This window comes from Condylura cristata, unplaced genomic scaffold (genome assembly GCF_000260355.1).
Source record: "Condylura cristata isolate star-nosed mole 26May11 unplaced genomic scaffold, ConCri1.0 scaffold00009, whole genome shotgun sequence".
NCBI classification, from domain to species: Eukaryota; Metazoa; Chordata; class Mammalia; order Eulipotyphla; family Talpidae; genus Condylura; species Condylura cristata.
Window position 1 is genome coordinate 34,630,038 of NW_004567110.1, and position 19,562 is coordinate 34,649,599.

At 34.9% G+C, this 19,562-nt stretch overlaps 1 protein-coding gene across 1 annotated transcript in view; it reads left to right on the plus strand.

Moving 5' to 3' along the window:
- Positions 1–19,562, plus strand: part of MMP16 (matrix metallopeptidase 16 (membrane-inserted)) — a 223,935-nt gene that overhangs the window by 147,722 nt on the left and 56,651 nt on the right. Inside the window, exons 5-6 of the mRNA XM_004679749.2 lie at positions 16,763–16,924; positions 18,827–19,038. Coding sequence (XP_004679806.1) covers positions 16,763–16,924; positions 18,827–19,038 — 374 coding nt within the window. The remainder of the gene's footprint in view (positions 1–16,762; positions 16,925–18,826; positions 19,039–19,562) is intronic.

Sequence of the window (19,562 nt, forward strand, 5' to 3'; positions counted from 1 at the left end):
CTGTCTGAACATCTGGGGAAGTCAATCCTTCCAGAAAGTAGAAAAGACAAACATTTAGGTGACATTGTAGCTTTCTTTAAGATCCAGAAATATTTTTTTCAAAATATGCTGTGTGATTACTAGTCTAAGCACAAACTTCTGGTTTTATTCAAGTGTCATGTTAATGTATGTTGCACTTCAACTTATTTTGTGGTTAAGTACTATTTGAGAGTAAATAAACTACATATTTTTAAAAGATTTATTTATTTATGCATAGAACTGGGATATAGGCTAGAGGTGCAGGGGAGGTGTGGTAGTGAGGGGGTGAGAGGATTCACTAGAGACATGGTGGGGAGCAGAACAGGCAGATCTACTGAAAGATGAAAGACACTACTGAGGGGAGCAGTGGGTGAGACAGGAGAGGTCTGCTGAGGCATAGGTAGGTCAGTGCCCTGGCCAGGGATCAAACTCAGGCCAAAGTGGTGAAAGCATTGAGACTTGACATCGAGGCCAAAGGGAGATCCAAAGCACTTGCAAATTAATTGGACAGTTCATTAAAGTCTTCATTAATGTTAACATAAAAGGAAAACTATGTAAGGTCAGTAATCTTGGGAGGAATTATACTGTAAAATTGGAAGCAGGAATCCTAGATTGTAGGAATCTCACCTCAATCTAACTGACTCTCTAACCTGTGACATTAGTCAGGCTATCGTTTCACTTTATTCCTCCATTTCCTTATGTAAAAGATGGTGATAATAGTATTGTTATTATTGAGACTTAACCCCTATGCCACCAGGGAGGCCCTGAAGCACATATTTCGTATCCACTTGTGTGTTGGACATTTGGACTGCTTCCATGCCCTATTATAAGTAATGCTCTATGAACACTGTAGAAACCATTATTTTTTACATTAATAGTTCATAGTTTTGGGATCAAGAGTGAAATTGTTGGATCATGCGCTATTTCCATTTCTAATTTTTTTAAGGTAAATCAGATTGCTCCAGTTCACATTCCAATCATCAGAGTCATAAGGTTTTTATATCTCCACATACTGTCCTGCACTCATTGTTGGAGACATTTTTAATATGTGCCACTCTCACAAATGTGAGATAGTAGTATCTCACTGTGACATAAAATGCATCTTTCTCATTGGAAGCAATGATGAACATTTCTTATATCGACTCTGAATATCCTCTTTGATGAATTGTCTATATATGATGCCCATTCATTTGATTATTTTTTATTGTAGAATTGTGTTTATTACATATCAGTGGTATTACTAACCTCTTGTCACTTATTTTGGTAAATATTCTTTTTCATTCTATAGGAAGCCTTTAATCTGCCTGTACTTTCTTTTCCTGAGTAAAGCTTTTTAAGTTGAACTGATCCCAATTGTTTATTTCTGTTTTTACTTTTCTTGTCATAAGGGTTGAGCCACTAAGAACACCTTTATTGTTGATGTTAAAGAACATATCACCGATGTTTTCTCTTAGGTGTTTATTGTTACATATTTTATATCTACATTTAATCCCCTGGAGTTTATTTTTATGCATGATATCAGTGAGTAATCCAACTTCATCCTTTTATGTGAGACTTTCCAACTTTCTAGGCACCACTTATTAAACCAACTGTCTTTTCCCCAGTCCGTAGTCATAGTTGCTTTATCATGGATTAGGTTGTGGTATGTACATGGATTTATTTCTAAGCTTCCAGTTCTATTCCATTGTCTTTAGTACTGTTGTTTTTTAATAAAATTTAAAATCAGGTGTGTAATAACTTCATTTCTCTCTTATCTTCTCATGGTTGTTCTTGAAATTGAAAGCTTTTATTTGGTTCCATATAAATTTTAATATTTTGTGCAGTTTCTTCGTAAAATATTTCTAATACTTTGATCATGATTATATTAAATTTCTATCATATTTTAGCTAAGGTAGTCTCTTATAGGTTCTTTTATTCCTCTTGAAGTTTTAGTATTTTGTCATTGGTTTTGAACAGTTATATTTATATTAAAATGTGCTTTGGGATATGTCTGTATTAGTATTAGTGTTAGTATTAGTATGGTGTTAGTATTTTTTAGAACTGTTTGGGCCTCTTATGATGTCTGGTTTTCTTCCCAGATTGAGATGGTTATAAGGAATCATTTCTTCAAATATACTTTCATACCTTTTCTCTAAAACTCCCATGATGTGTGATATGTGTGTAATTTATCTTTAGGTTATTCCAACAGGCACTTCCTCTATTTTCATTTTTCCTTTTATCATTCTATTTGAGTATTCTCTAACTTTGATTTCAAGCTCATTAATTCTCTCCATTACTTGTGTGTTTGTGCTGTTGAGGCCCTTGACTATATTTTTCAATTTAATTGTAATATTTCATAGCTCTTTTACTTTTTCAATGTAATTGCTACATATTTTCTTGGTCTTAATGCTGTTGCTTTTTTATATCCTTCATTTGTACTTTGGAATTTTGTGAGTGCTGTTATAACTGTTACCTCAATTTCTTTTTCAATAGTGTTCTGCAATTCTACTGAATGGAGACTCTTCTTGATTTTCTGCTTCAGTGTTGTGGTGTGTCCATCTCTCTTTTCATTTTTTAATTTTATGGTTTTTAATAAGGATGAACTTTCAGACTGTTGCCTTTGCACCTGTTGGAGAGAACTGGTCCAGGCATAGATAATAGGCTAAAAAAATGACTAATATAGTAGCATAAGATAACAAAGTATCGCCTCCAGTGAGTATCAGGGACTCAAGCTTCCTATTTTGCTCTGGGTACCAGAGTTCTGTGGTGAGGATCCACGGTGACACCCTCTTCTAGGCCTACCTCTTGGTATAGGGTCTTCTATCATCTTGTGTCAGCTTCTATCTTTAGACTAATTTTGAGTACTAGGTGCAGTCCAGGAGAAGACATAGTAGTTGATAAAGGATCACAGGATAGAGCCCTTCTCTTTCCTTTGCCAGCACAGACATTTATCCTGGGGTATTTGCTCTTGTTATTAACAAGTACTTAAGCTCTGTTTAATGAAAGTGTTTTTGTTGTCCTTGTTTTAGCCCTGTTTGGGAAAGTGGGGAAGGTAGCATGTGTTTTGATTATCCCAGTCTCTTCTGTTAGTAGTAGTCTCTTTTATTAAGAGAAACAGTTGATCTGACCTATCCCTGCCAGTTTAGTCTCAGCCATTCTACAGTGGGAGTCCCAGACCTCTAATCCCTACTCTGCATTGTGCATTGTACACCATCTTTCCTAAGGCACAACTCTATGCATCTCCTCATCTACTGAAATACTATGTCTCAAGAGTCCCTGGTGTTGGCATCTGCAGTTGAGTTAGCACCTTTTAAAGGCTATGCACAATAACCACACAATACCTGATTTGTAGTGCCCAGTTATAAAACAATTCACTAAAACTTTTTCCTGTCCTTTTCTACTGTCACACTTCTCGTACTGTGTGCTGTCATGCTTTTTTCTTTCAGAGATTGTTGGCTTTGATCTGCTGAGATCTAGTTTTGAGTAGATGGAGGAGGTGATTCCTATGTCTTCATTCAGCTGCCATCTTGGTAGACTCCTCAATGTGTGTATTTTTTTAAGTCTGCAACTTCTTTAAAATATTTTTGAATACCCAGTTTACCTAACCATCACCACTACTAACTACACACATAATTATCATATTTGTGATTCAACATTTTTTTCTTCATATAGAAAGTATAGTTTGTTGCTCTTTTATTTTCATTTTTTAGTGAATCTTAGAACACAAATATGATCTCAGAGCACTGTTCTGAAATGAGACTAGCAAAAATTCAAATACTTGCCTTTTCTCATTGGCACCAATAGCTACATACATATGTGTGTGTGTGTGTGCATTCATACACATGCACATATACACACAATTATATATATATATAGTTATATATACAGTTATATACATACAGTTATATAATATTATGTATAATGCATAATACTATATATAATTTTCCACCCTTTTAGGTTCTTGACTGAGACCCCCCCTGTAATAAAAGCTTAACAGGAGAAAAAAAAAAGTTTAATAAATGTAAACCTCCTAAACACATGGGAGATACCCAGGAAAAAGTAAGTAAATCCCAGAAAGGGTCCAAGCCATCATCTTAAATACCATCTTCAAATAAAGACAAAAGATGTGGATGGGGAGGAGGGGGTCAAAGCTAGTTATGATAGGGTAGCAGGAAAAGCACAGCAAACTTGTGTAAAGTAAAGTTGTGGTAGCTATGCAGATTTAGGCCTTGCCTTCTCCTGAGATAAGTGTGTAGAGATTTGGAATAATCCTCCTCTTCCTGGAGGCACCCTTACAAATAGAGATTTCTCTTGTAAATGTAATTGTCTCTTACTAAGCATTAACTTCTGCTTGATTTTTCAGAGCTTTACTCATGTCTGCAGTTTCTTAAAAATAATCAGCCTAAAGTAATATATATAAACATAAACAGATATAAATATATGTGTATTATATATATACATATATATGTATATGTGTGTGTGTGTGTCAAAGATGTGTTAAAGAAGCAGAATTCATTTGAATAAATTTGAAGTTCTATTTGGCTTTATTTAACAATCCATGAATTGGACAGTATCCCATTCAGCTAGTAGTAAAACTCTGTAAAGAACTGTACAAAAAGCAAGGTTTTTATAGTCAGAGAGAGTGAAACAAAGTTAATAACAAATGAAAAGAAAGATTGTTTCTGACAAAGCCTTTACCTTAGGGGACAACAGGGAGCTCTTCTCACGCAGATTACCTCACTAGTGCTTACCAAGAAATTCCAGTTTGATTGGTTTCAAATTCTATTTTGAGGAGGCTGAAACCGCATTTAGTTTAAATAGTAAGTCTTGGTGGGCCTTAGCATAAGTGCCTCCATTTGGGGCCTATTGTTTCTTTTTTCACTAGGTGCATATTTTAGAGTGAAAATTCTGCTCTGCTTATATGTATACACCTGTTGTAAAATTATATGATGGTGTTAAGCTTATAATTGTTTTTACATTTTGCATGGTTTGGAGGCTAGTTTTATTATTGGTATCATAATGAAAAAAATGGCAAACTGGGAAGAGTAAGAAAGGATGATTGCTTTAGAGAAAAACAAAAACAATAAAGGTTTCCACTAAAAACGTAATATAAAAAATGCCTTGTTGACCAAAACAGGTTCATCTGGGGAAATGTTTTACTTAAGGAAAAATGGAAATCATCAGATTTGAAGGAGACTTTAAGGCACTATGGCGTCTTTACTATATTTGCTGCTGTTCGATTATTTTATTAATATTTTGTTGAAAACTTATTTCTCTATAGGAGGGAGGTTTGTCAATATGCTTAGGGCATCTCTGGTTGCTGATTGGTACTAATTGAATTGAGTTTCCTAACAGCCCATGGAGACTAGGCTGGAAGTAGGGGTCCTTCCTTCCTTTTTTCATCCTTCCATCTATCCTGTCTCCCTCCCACCTACCCTCTCCTTTCCCTTCCTTCTTTTCATTTTTATAAAAGGCATATCGCAGCATGCAGTAGTGAATATTTCCCTACAAATGTATACTGACAACTTGTTTGGAGGTTCTAACAGGGGAATAGTGACAATCTTTTAAATTCTACCAAAGAATATGACCCCTCTATTGAGGAAGGTTGTCTGCTTCAAGCAGCTGGTTGTTTTTGGAAGGAGTAACATGGAGTGATAGAGGAAGTGGAAACCAACATATCTAGCCAGATCATCTTCACATCCACATTTCTTAATTGTTGTATTTCAAAAGGATGGTCCTCAGATTTGAGGTAGACATCCCTGGTTGTAAAACAGACTACAGGATGGGAGAAGATTTACCTCTCATGGGGCAGAGAAATTACAAATAACCATGTCTAAAGCAAATGCTCTAATGTAGGGAAATCAGAATCCTATAATCATGAAAAAGACATCTACAATTTAGGCAAAATGAAGGAAAAAGTAAGCCCATCCTGGCATTAAGTAAAATATATGTACAAAATATATTTCAAATTCAATTGCTATATAGTTCACTCTTCATACCTTAATCTGATTTTTGTTTTATTATTACAATTTGCAGTTTCTGATATAAAGAGAAATATTTCTCTGCTGAAAAAGTAGGAATTTAGTGAACAAAGATATTAATTAACTTGTGAATTACTATTCTCCCTCAGCAAGCATGGACTGCATTCAAATTATATGAAGGAATTGCTAGACAGGCTGATAGGAAACGGGCATTTCCCTGTTACATGCACATAATACTGACCTTGAGCTTGCAGCTGTGAATGCTATTTACAGAGGCCGTGTCTTTTACAGTTCTGCCTCTTTGCATTACAGTAACCCCAGTGTTCTTCCTAGAAAAAAGTTAACCCATCCTGTTGTGAGCTACTCCTTGTTTATTAGCAGCACCATGTCATGGTATTACAGTAAACAACTCAAAACACTTATGTGGTAGTGATGTCGTTTTTTTAAGTTCGGGGTTCTTGGGTTCACTCTGGGAAAGGCTTCACCAGAGCTCCCCTTTCAGTAGCACATGACAAGATTCTTCACAAGACAGAGACTCAGTTATATTTAAAGAGGAAGTTTATTAGAAAGAGACAGAACAGGAAAAGACTTGCATAGGTACAAGTGGGCAGGAAGAGCTGCCCCGAAGAGGGAGCGAGTGGGTGCAAAGAAACACCTGCTGTCACAGTGGGCAGTGGAACAGCTGCCCCCTGCTGCTGGAGAGACTGCCCTGATATAGGCAGTTTCTCCCTGGGAGGGGCTCACTCCTAGTGAGCCTAGGTGGAACCTGAGAGGACTGGAGATTTCCTGATGAACTCCGCCTCCGTGTCCTTATCTTTTACCTTTTGGGTCTGATCTTCAGGCACAGCCCCCAACAGTCTGTTATCTGCTGGGACCTCTTGGAGACATCCAGGCATGCCAGACATCCTGGACATATGGGCTTTGGTGCCTGAGGACCTTGATTTTATGGCTGTGTCAGTTGCTGCACTGGCCTCTTCTCCTGTCCCCTTTGTGTGACTTGGTCTTGTGCTGCCTCCCTTGCATTCCTTCCCCCATCAGTAGGATAAACTCATGTTAGTTAAGAAATGCTTGAAAGAACAGCCAAATAAATAAATAAATAAAAACTATAATTTTAAACCATAATAATTAATCAACTTTGAGAATTAAAATTAAAATTTATGTTAAACTTTTCTAAATTTAACAATTGTCAAAATAAAAAGTAAGTTTTACATGAATTTTGATGCTTTTCAGATTAAAATTTTTTTTTCTTTAAATGACCCAAATCTGGGTAAGATCCCCAGTTTTCATTCTTTAAGGTCATTAAGAGAGTGTTAGAATTTCTGGAGCCCTCAATTGATCTCTGTGAGAGATAATACACATGCCAGTGTATCATATCTCAGGGAGGATGCATATCCTGCTGCGTATCTTTTACCAACTCTTATGGGAAGTAGCATAAATCAAAAAAAATACTCATTCCATTACTGAGTATTATGCTTTCCAGTTTCAAGATCTCCTGTTTTTTGTTTCCATTGTCATTGCCTTTTTTCGGTGCTCATCCCCAATAGCTGTGACTATTGTAGAAGTCTTCTAACTGCTATTTCAATGCCTAATTACTCTAAGAAATACATAATTTTGATGTCAGAGATATATAGTGTTTTATTTTTTCCAGCTTAATGATCACACTCTTAAATTTTACATTCAAAATTCTCCAAAACTGACCATAGTGTATTTCCCTGACCTTACTGGCTTATCCTTATATCATGATCATGCTCAATCAGCTGATGTACTAGCTGACTTTGAAAGTCAGAACTAACATTTAAATGCCTATTCTCATACTTAATAGGTTTGACCTTGTTTAAGTCAATGTACCTGTCAATTTCTTCACATGTAGTAGATACCCTATTAACTATAGGATAGGACTAGTACAAGTAGTAGTAGTTGTTATTGTCAACTACTGTGTTTAAGCACTGAGGATGTTTTAGGTACTGTTCACAATATTTTATCCATGTCATGCTATTTGTCCTGCTACCAACCCTGTAAGTATATGTAAGAGTCACTTTACAAAAAAGAAAAGCTAAGTCACAGAGAGCTTAGTAATTTGTACAGTGAGTAGCTGAGTTATAATTTTAAAGATGTTTAGTCTTAGAGGTCTTCAGTGAAGTAAATCTAATTTCAAAAATTATATGTGATATTAGGCTAAGGCATTCTTTTTTTCAGAGAAATTCCATAAATTCGAGATTCTCTGAGGGATTTGTGAGCCCTAAGCACAACGAATCTCTGAATTTTCAGTTCTTTAATTAAGAACAAAGACTTGGATAATTTATTTTTAGAGACCCTGGCACTTTGTATTATCTGGCACAAAGTAAAAAATCAATTACATGCAAAGGATTAATTGTTGATCAGTAGTTTAGTGAGTCAATAAAAAGTTCCTTGCATATAATGATAATTAGTAGTTTATTTTTCTTTGCTAGTGGATGTCACATTATTGCTGCTGGTCTGGAAATTATTGCACAAAATATCAAGATACTAAGCACACTTAGAACTTTGGATGAAACAGTACATATTGTTTGCCTACAGTAGAATAGAAAATAATTCAAATCAGTTGCTAAAAAGTAATTTTTTCCCCAATTCATTGTATGATTACTTATGTGTCAGCAATCACTAAAATTGATTTCTTTTGTTGTAGCTGCAGAGAGGGAAGTAAGCTTTCAAAATTAGCCTGACAGTCAAACTGAGCTGTGCAGCGGAAAGGTACAGCAATAATAATCCACATGTGAATAAATGACATGGGTCATAATGGATGATGATCTTAGAGTAACAACTGTATTCCACAAGAGAAGGGGAGGTATTCCTTGTTAATATCATTGTGTGATCTGTGGTTGATATATTTAGCAAAATGTTTCTGAGTTTATTGAAGATATGTCTAAAAATAATACAAAACAAGAAACAGACTTTGTATTCAAATTAAAGCCAAAATGAATTAAAAAAATACTTTGGACTTCATTATCCAAATATTTTATTAGGATTTCTTGTTTACCTGGCTAGCATAGACCTACATTGTTTTGGTTACATTGATGTGTTCTTGAGTACTTATTTAACTAAAAATTATAAACATTTGTTAGTTTTATATCGCTAAATAAAGACTACCTTTACTGACTTTGAAAGATCTATTAGATGGCTATTTTTCCCCTTATTTTAAGTGTTGGATATTTAAATATATAACTAATTAGTACATACCAGTGGTATGCTTCAAATATAATTGAATCCAAACAACTCTGTACATTTTCAACAAACCTACCTCACTGCTAAAAAATTGTTTTGAAATATAATTTAGAGAGTGAAAGTCCAGTCCATGTACAGTATTTTTTTCCTCTCTGTAGCAGTACTGTTTCCTTTCCTTTGAAAAGGGGTTCTTGCTTAGGGCTTTTAGACAATTAAAATCAGAAGACATAAAAATGATTAAAACTTTTTGAGCAGCCAGCATTGGGCTGAGAATATCCATTTCAAGACATTTAAGTTGGCATTAATTCAATAGAGAAAAGGAATATTGTTATATACTCCTAGAAAGAGCTCTTAAGCATTACCTGCTCATTGAATCGGTGACTTGACAGAGTGGTGCTTATCTCCTGGGATGCAAATTCTAGAGCCTTTGAGAAGATATTTAGGGTTGAGGGGAAAGTAGAGAAATCTACTTTTGTAGCTCACTAAGATTTTGGCTTTGGCCTAGGTTTTATCAGTTCCTGCTACTTATTGAGTAACTTTGGCCAAATCAAACAATCTATGAAATTCTCCTATTTTTCTTATCTGTAATATGGTGGTAATAAAAGTTAATAAATATGGTGTGATGTAGGTAAACTTGTACATGTACTCTAAGCAGTAAATAGGAAAATTATCAGTCATTCTTCCTTCTACTTTTCTTACACTTTACAAACCTATTTGTGTCCTTTAATTCTTCCAGTCTTTCAGCATCAAAATAATATAATATACAACAAACCACTCCAAAGACTTGAGCATATGTGAATGTAAATTAGATTCTCTGTTAAATAAAAATTAAAGAAACTTATCTGACCTACATATAAATTATACTTGTAATGGTTTTAATGGCTCTACTTGTAATTATATAAAGCCCATATTTGGTAATTAGCTAGTAAATAATGACAAATACATTTATTTCCCCACAAACTATGTCTGACTCAATTGGGTGAGGAAACGCTGGAGGCCCTCGGAGAGCAACTAGCCTACATCAAGTGGCATGGGTACAGAAATGGTGGAGAAATAAAGGGGCACCATGCCTTTGAGGAATTGAAGGCTAAATGAAAGAGTAAAGTGATAGAAAAAAAAATGTATGTGGCCATCTACCTAACATCAGCTTCTCTCAACTTCTAGCTTGCCTTGTGGATCACTGTATTCTTACTTTCTTCTGAAACCATAGTCAGGTGGAGCTCAGCTCTGACTGGCACTGGTTGATACCTGTCCGTATCTTCTGAAACCTCTATTGATAAAGAAGTGGAAGGAAGTGTAGAGCATGAAGTTCCAATGGCATAATTCTGGATCATAATAGATATTCAATGAATAGTATTTCTCTCCTGTTCTTTTGGTCATACCTAGCTACCAAAGTTTTCTGACCCTGGTAGGCAGTGCAGCATTGCTGTCCATGAAGAGAATGGCCTTCTCATCAGTGAAGTACAGAGGTTAGTATAACTAACTTGAAAAAATTTTGGAAGCTTGAAAATGGCTGTTATTCTTCTATCGAAACTCTCATTCAGACTTCCATTCAGCCAGAAGCTTATCTTTACAGTTTTCAATTTAGGTAGAGACAGTTGTTTTGGGCAATATTTAAAATTCCTTTTTACCTCAAGATCACTTGGATCTTGAGATGCTTGGATCTAGTACTCTTTTGTTGTTGTTTGATTTTCATTCCAATATCATAATTCTAACCAAAAGGTGAGGAGTTTAAGAACTAAAGTATCCTGTACTATTTCTTGCTTTGTGAAAATCACTGCAAACTTTGTAGCTTAAAATAACAAACATTTATTATCTCACATCGTTTTGAAGGTCTGGATACCATGAATAGCTTGGCTGAATTGTTGTGGTCCAGTATGCAGTGAAATTGTGACTGAGGCTCCAGTTAGCTTAAAAACTTGGAGAATCTACATCGAAGCTCACGCACGTGACTGTTGAGTGGAAGTCTCAGTTTTCTAGGTGGGCGTCTTGCTAGGGCTTTTTGCAACGGATGGTGGCTGGCTTCTCCAGAGTAAAGAAATAAAGAAGTTGGCATGTGAAAAAAGGAAGAGATTATGAATGAGAGGGAGAGCCAAGATGAAAGTCCTTGTATTTTATAAACTAACCTTGGAAGTTCAGTACCATCACCTCTACCATACTGAACCTGAATGACCTAATTCAAGATGAAGATGACTGTCCCAAATTAGAGGCTGCTGCTCCCGCAGCACTTAATATTCTTAACTGGAGAAAGAACTTTCTGAATAGTCTGAGAGAAGAGACAGGTTGATATTTTAAAAGTTCTATCTATAATATGAAACATTGGGGATCATTCTACTAATCAATGATTCAGTGATGATTAATGAATTTTACTTCTCAACATGGACTTAAGTATTTTAAATTGTTGAAATATATACAATTATGATTCTAATTAGATTTGTTCTGCTAGTTATTTAACCTACAGGTGAATATTAATAATTTGTATTCATTAGAATGTGTCAGAACAGTTATTGTATATGTTACAGTCAAATTATATACAAAAGGCCAAAGATATACAGAGACAAAAATAAAAGACATCTCCTGGGGGATTGAAGTTTCTCAGAAGACCTGTTTTTTGAGTTTTGTTTTAGAATTTGCATGCCTTTTTAGGCTTGTAAGAAGATACATATTAGGAAAGAAAGTTGAGTTTAAAGAGATCATTTAGTATGATACCATTTTTATGAATCTATGACCTATTTATATATACATCAAATGGGAACTTCAAAATACAGGTAAAAATAATGAGAAAGTTAAAAACTCAAGTTTGTCATTACCTCTATGGGAAGCCAGGAAGTTGGCAGTGTGATTTAAGAAAGTAACCAGAGTTGATTCAGTGGTGCTGGTGAATAAGCTTACAATATTATAAATGTTAGAATTATTTACATCAATTTTAGTGCATGAAATATTATATAGTCATTTTTAGCATTCAGAAGATGTCAGCAGAGGAAACAGCATGAAAATGTATGCATGGCTGAGCAAAAGAGCTGGAATAAAATATAAAGACATAATTACGACAGGAAATTATAACTAATGCATTGTCTTTTATAATATACAGTTCAGTGTTCTGGAATTGTATTGGAGTATACAAAGGAAAGAAGATTAGAGATACAATTGAAAGCAATAAACTCAAAACTCAAAATCTTGCATAAGGAGCAAGTACTATTTCTGTATTAGAAATCAGGAGGCCGGCTTCTCCTTTGTTGCCTGCATGGTGATAACATCAAGGCATACTACAATTGAGAGCCTCAAATAATGTGAATTAATGATAAGCTACAGGAGCAGTTATTATTTGCTTCGTTAGGAAAGAGGTCTGGTGCATTTTAATTGTCTAAAACCCATCATGTGCCAACAACTTTTGTTCCTGGTGGAATTCAAATCACAGGGTGGTACTTTATTTAACAACTTACCCTTTTACACTATTGTGAATCTACAAGTAGGTTTAATTATATTATTGCCAATCATCTGAAGAATGGTAATTACTTCGAGCTCTTGGCCAATACTTCTGATTGAAAGTGCTATGGGAACTCAGTAGTTCATAGGTTCATATCCTGATCCTATTAATTTTCTTCTAAAACTTTATTCTGTTCCTGAGACAAGGAGTGACTCTACCTTTGGAAATGGAGCTCAGGAAAAACTTAACTGATCTGAAAAGAACATATATATGAAATGAAATGACTTTGCTCTTATTACTTTCTTTTATTTGTATGTGTATTTTGGTACTTCCCTTACTAGCCAAAAGTGAAAAAAAAATTATTTGTAACTTAAATAAAAAGTTGTTCTCCTTTGAGAGATTTGAAGTGCTTTTAAAAATGTCCGAAAATGTTGATAGATGACTAAAGTCAATATTTATGTGGCCACATAAGCCAATGCATTCTACATGTTATTTAGGAAAAATGTTCAGGGTACTTTATATACTTTATAGATATAGATATAGATATAGATTAGATATAGATATAGATATATTGCATGCACACACACATATACATTCTTATATATTTAGATACAAATATTTATATATTTAGATCTACACATAGGAGGAAATTTACCATAGTTGTATGTTTTCATTTCAAAGATGTTAAAGAAGGCTTAACTTTTGTAAAGCCACATTGAAATTGTCTGACAAAGAGGGTATATCTGTTTGTTAAAAGAAGTTCAAAAATGTCTAAAGGTATTTCTGAAATGGTGCTATCTTCTTGCTGAGTCCTATTGTCAACAAGGCTGTTTCTGGTCAACCCGAATACCAACTGCTCTGGTTTCTATTGTGTTGGCTTTTGCTGGTACTTCAGCTGTTGATAGATTTTTATTTTATTAAATATTCTCTGGTAAAAAAAATTTCTGTGACATATATCCCTCAGATTGCATGTTCTAGTCAATCTGTACCCACATTTTCACAAGTTAGTACTGGGCATGCCCAGGAGGTAAACATACATCTATCTTTCTATCACTTTGCATATTATTTCAGAAGTTTCATTGATACCAGCCTGACAGAGATTTGCAGCCTAACAGAGGTGTCTCTTGATTTGAAATTACAAAAGTGTTCATTTAGACTTGGTGTTAGATGTTCTACATTAAAAAAAAAAAAAAAAAAAAAAAGCCTTACCTCCTCTCCCTGCAACAAAATCCTTGGTTGTATTCTATTTTACATATTTTACATATTTGGAAACACTCTCTTAGTTCTACAATTTCTTTATTAAAAAAAATTCTTCCGGGCCCTCCCTGGTAGCATAGCGGGTTAAAGCACAGCACTAAAGAAGCTAAAGCCACTTCCTCATGAATTCAATACCCACCCCAGAGGTGACTCACTTGGTGTGGCAGACCTCTCCTGGCCCACCCACTGTTTCCCTCAGCAATGTACTTCATCAGTCAGCCTGTTCTGCTCCCCATTCTGCCTCTGGTGAATCCACTCACTGCCCCTGCACCTCTGACCTGTACCCCAGTTCTGTATGCATAAATATATATTTTTTAAAATTATTCCTTCTGTCATTTTTTAATATCAACACCTGGGACTAAAACATGTTCCAAGATGACTGCCTAATAGCCATGGTTCTTGGTTTTTTACTCAAAGTGTCATCTTTAAAGAAAAAACTTCTATTTTCCTGTAATTCTGCTGTCTTTTGATTTTCCGCTGTCTGATTCTGACCATCCCATTCTGCCTCTTCTCTCCTTCTACTATAATTCATTGTCCATAAGGGTCAATAAAATAAAATGTGTTCTGTGTTCCACAGCAGTCTCCTCTAAGACCAGGTCCTCTGTTCATTATCGTGGAGGCAAGTATTTGCTGACATTTAGTGAGCAATGATTAACTAACTGCATTGAGTACTTTAGTTCCATTGTCAAAAGCCAAATTAAAGTAATGGCCTCCACAGTCTTCTGTCATCTTTTCTCATTCCTGTTTTCATTCCAGTCCTTTACATAAAGGGAAAAAGAGATAGTAAAATGTTATAAGCTTGCAGTTATAAGGTGAATAAAGTCTGAGATCTAATGTGTAGCACGGTGATGACAGTTGATAAGACTGTATTGTATAATGAATATTTGATAAAAGAATAGAAATTAAATGTTCTCACAAAAAGGTTGACTGTGTGATATTATGGATGTGTTAATTAACTTGAGGGGAGGGAATCCTTTCATATTGTGTGCGTGTGTGAAATAACTGAAATGTACACTTTTCCTACAATTTTAATCCATCAGTTGTACCTCAGTGTAAATGGAGAGATACAGTGTAAATAGAGAGATACTATATGAGGGAAGATTGAATTCCAGTTGTTTCTTATTATGCAAACTTGCAAACTACTTAAAACTTCTAAGATTTACTTCTCATTTTTTCTGTGAGTTACTTACAGAGTTGCTGTGAGAATTAGAAGTGAACATTGCAGATAAAATGTTCAAAAGGCCCAGAGAAAAGTTAGTGAGCTTTTAAAAATAGTTTTGTTATTAAGCTAATACATGTTATACTAATTTTCATGTCTTGCATTTCACTTTAAAGTAATTATGGAAGAGGAGAAGTTCTTTGAGATTGGAAATGTAAACATCTTTTCTTTTTAAACCCCTCTAATTTATTTCACATTGTCATTTAACCAGTTGTTCTTTGACTGTCCAGTAGGCTCCTGTAAAGTATTGAATGTTTCCTTCAGTATGTCCCCCAGTATCATATGGGGACAGCCCCCAAGTCTTTTAACAGACAGCTCCAGAGTAAACAGCTCCAGAGTAAAAAGTGTTGATTATATACCTGGCATTTGCCTGAAAGAAATAGCCTTCTGCAGAGAATTATCACAATGTATTATAATAAAAAAGGCTGAAAAGGAGTTTTCCTAAAATGAATACTCGGGAAATTCATCAAAATCATTTGCATTGTAAGAGGGTATCATGTAAAACTTTATACTTTATGTCAAATCATGTTAAACTTTTCACATAAGAAGCCTAACAGACCTAACTGATGTTCACATGTGGGACTGGATCTTTTCCTCATGAGCTTAGTTATGATGATCCAGAATGGATGACCTCAGCAGGGGTTTGATTACAAAAAGCAAAACAAGTGTCTGAAAGGTTGCCCTAAATCAACTTTACTGTGCAAGTTTAACACAGGAGAGAGATTTGTTGTTTTTTTAAGTGAGAAACTGCAGATCTAAGATAAAAACATTTTGTTCAAATTTCCTGTGAACTGATTAAAATATATTCTGAGGGCTAAGAATAGACTCCTAGTTAATGTGACTGCTGGCCTCCAGCTTTAATTTTATATTACTGTATTATCTTCTAGGCTAGTAAGCAAGAAAAGCCTTAGTCTTGGAGTTATAATAATCTCAATTCTAACCACAGTTTTATAAATACAAAGATTGCTATTCTTTTTTTTTTCTTTTTTAAGATTGCTATTCTTAATAAGACTAGCTACCGCTATGCCTTAATTTATTGACTTGTATAAAGGTGGGGATTGCGGCCTTCCCTGGTGGCGCAGCGGGTTAAAGCACAGCACTGAAAATCTAAAGCCTCTTCCGCATGAGTTCGATTCCCGCCTGCCCCGGAGGTGACCACATGGCGTGGCAGACCTCTCCTGACCCGCCCGCTGCTCCCCTCAGCAGTGTACTTCGTCGACCTGCCTGTTCTGCTCCCCGCTCTGTCTCTGGTGAAGCCTCTCGCCACCCCCGAGCCTCTGGCCTGTATCCCAATTCTGTATGCACAAATAAATAAATCTTTAAAAAAAAAAAAGTGGGGATTGCATTTGTCCGACTAAGTTATTTTGAGTATTAAGTTCAATGAAAGCAGAAGCAATTTATAATACAGCTGCTGTACTTCAACTTTAATTCTTTGTTCTTCCCTTGCAGTTACTAAAATCTACAACCTGATTACCACTACCTCCCCACTAACTGTCCACCTTTAAAACCGCATAATGGATTTTGTCAAAATGTAGTGAAAGAAAAAAAAAATCATACTGGTAGTAGAAATAAAAATCCATCCTATTTTTCTTGAGCAAATATCAATGACACCAAATTTTCCTTTTTAATTCTGTACTGGAATACTAATTATGATAACATGCTTTCCTCTTATTTGCACAGGAAATGATTTATTTCTCGTAGCAGTTCATGAGCTGGGGCATGCTCTGGGATTGGAGCATTCCAACGACCCCACGGCCATCATGGCTCCATTTTACCAGTACATGGAAACTGACAACTTCAAACTACCTAATGATGATTTGCAGGGCATCCAGAAGATATATGGTATGTCACCACTGTCTGTGTTTGGTTAACCTTACAGTAAAGTCCAGAATTGCTGCAGTGTTTTCTTCTTTGAGAAATGTTCTAACTATGAAAGAGAAATAAATGTATGTGTTTGTGTGTGTGGTAGGGGTGGCGGTGGGGGAGTCTGACCTATTAGTCTTCTTTCCATCAAGTTTTCTTGGCAGCAACTCTAGATACCTCAATATATAAAATATGGGAAAATCTAATGCAGATAAAGTGTTCTTATTGAGTTTATTTAGAATAAACATCTGATAAACTTTAGTATTTAAAATTTATATATAATGTGTAATAAATTATAATCAACAAAAATAGTGGAGAATGTAAACCTTTTTATGAAAGATATTGAGACTTTGGAACAAACTGACTGGCTGACTCTTAAGTGTGTGATACTTTGTATTAGATAGTTGCTAGACAAACACTTTTAAAGTTAGAGAAGATAATCTATTTATATAAAAAAAAATAACCTCAAAGAATGAAAGTGAAGTTAATAAGTGCAGGAGTGGGATTTAACAAATTACTGTTTAGTGACATTAAAATAAATTTCCAGTTCAGTAAGATCATTTATACTTATAGATGCAAATTAAGACAAAAGGGAGAAAGAATATTATTATACATGTTTGCTTTATTCTTAAATCCTTCAGAAGAACTATTGACCTTCATAGAGAAATTTGTTTCACACATAATTATTAAGAACTTGACATTTATAATTTACATATATAGAATATACTAACTTAATGAAATGAAACTTTCATTTTGCAATACAAAATAAATGTGTTCTGTTTGTTAATATCTTGAATCCAGAGATGTCATTTGCATTTTTAAGTAACATAGTTTAAGTTCACTAATTTGTTTTGAATTTATTACAGTTTCAATTTTAATATCTCTGTGGTAAGCATTCTTTCATTGTTAAAATGGATTTGGAAAAAAAGGTTAGCTGTTCTTTATTTTGGGCACACTGAGAAAAGAGAAATGTCTCAGATTCAAAACTACATAGTTCATATGTTGAATGAGCTATCTTATGCCTGTGTGTCATCACAAATTCCTCCTCAGGAGCTAACTGAAAGAAAGCTCTTTCTCACGACCTCATGAATTGGTAGACTAGACTGAAGGTCTGCAAAAGAATATTCTTCCCTTATCTAAATATTAAATTCAAACAACCCTTTAAAAAAAAAAACACATAAATCCCTTGAGAAATGATGCTTTACATCTGTACCAAATTACATGTGTAAACTTTTGGCTCTATTTAGAAATATTCTTAACATTAATATTTTACCAGTGGTGTTTTAATCAATAGGTGTTTGAGATTCGGTATTCAAATGAAAACATCTTTTAGCAATTTGTCAAAACATTTCATTAAAAGAAAATAATGAATGTCAGGAAAAGCCTTATAAAATATAACTGCAGACATGGGGTAGAATAAGCTAAGATTTCGTTTATGTTTATCTTTTAGAAATATTTACATAGAATCATTGTCTACTAAAATCTGAGGTTAACTTTGGAGTTTAGATGCACAATGCTAATATTCATTTTCATTTATTTATTATTTATGTACCACCTACTTCCATAAAAGATGTGAAAGCAGCTTTTCTAATAAGAGCTGTGGCAAACCTATAAAAACTATCATTAAAAATTAACAAAGAAACCTAGTTACTTGAATCTAGAATTTAGCAGGATAAGAACAGTTTCTGATAGACTTGGCAATGGGTTGTTGGGTAAAATGGTTGTTTTTTTTTTTTTTTCCAGAAAATATATGATCCTAAATAATGCTTAGCTCCCTTAGTGTGTATCCTCCACTTTTGCATGGTTATCTTCTGTAGTGTGTTTCCCGGCACTAGTCCACTTTTAAGTGAGCCAAGTGTGCTGTCCTCATATTTTCAAAAGGTCCACCTGACAAGATTCCTCCACCTACGAGACCCTTACCGACAGTGCCCCCACACCGCTCCATTCCTCCCGCTGACCCAAGGAAGAACGACAAGCCCAAACCTCCCCGGCCACCGACTGGCAGACCTTCCTATCCTGGAGCCAAACCCAACATCTGTGATGGGAATTTTAACACTCTAGCTATTCTTCGTCGTGAGATGTTTGTTTTCAAGGTAGGAGGCTGTGATTTTTTTTTTTTTTAACGGTAGATCAAATGTCTACAGTGTCGCTTCAGAAAACAAGTTCTCATTCATTCTAACACTACCTTCCCAGACCGCTCACGGTAGAAGGTTCCAAAAAAGCATCTTAAAAAATAAGCGCACAAATGGACTTAAATGTCTAGCAAAGATTGCTGTAGCATTCTATTTGGGGAATACATTTATGTCAGCAGAAGCTAAAATGCCTAGAAATGTGAGGGTAAGAAAATGCTGCATGTTATGAACAGATAAAAAAGCACAATTTAAATCATGAATGGGAACTAATAGGGATGATTTGCTTGGGAGCTTAGCCGTTCCTAGGCACACTGCAGCTATTCTATCTTTGGTTTGCCTATCTTTATAATATCCCTACAATTTTATTTGACAATTAAAGCATTATTTTTTAGGAGGAGTATTGATCATTTTGTTAGGGGTCTACTTGTAGCCATTTGAGTTAAATCTCCTATATGAGACCATGATCACTTTGATTTCACGTATAG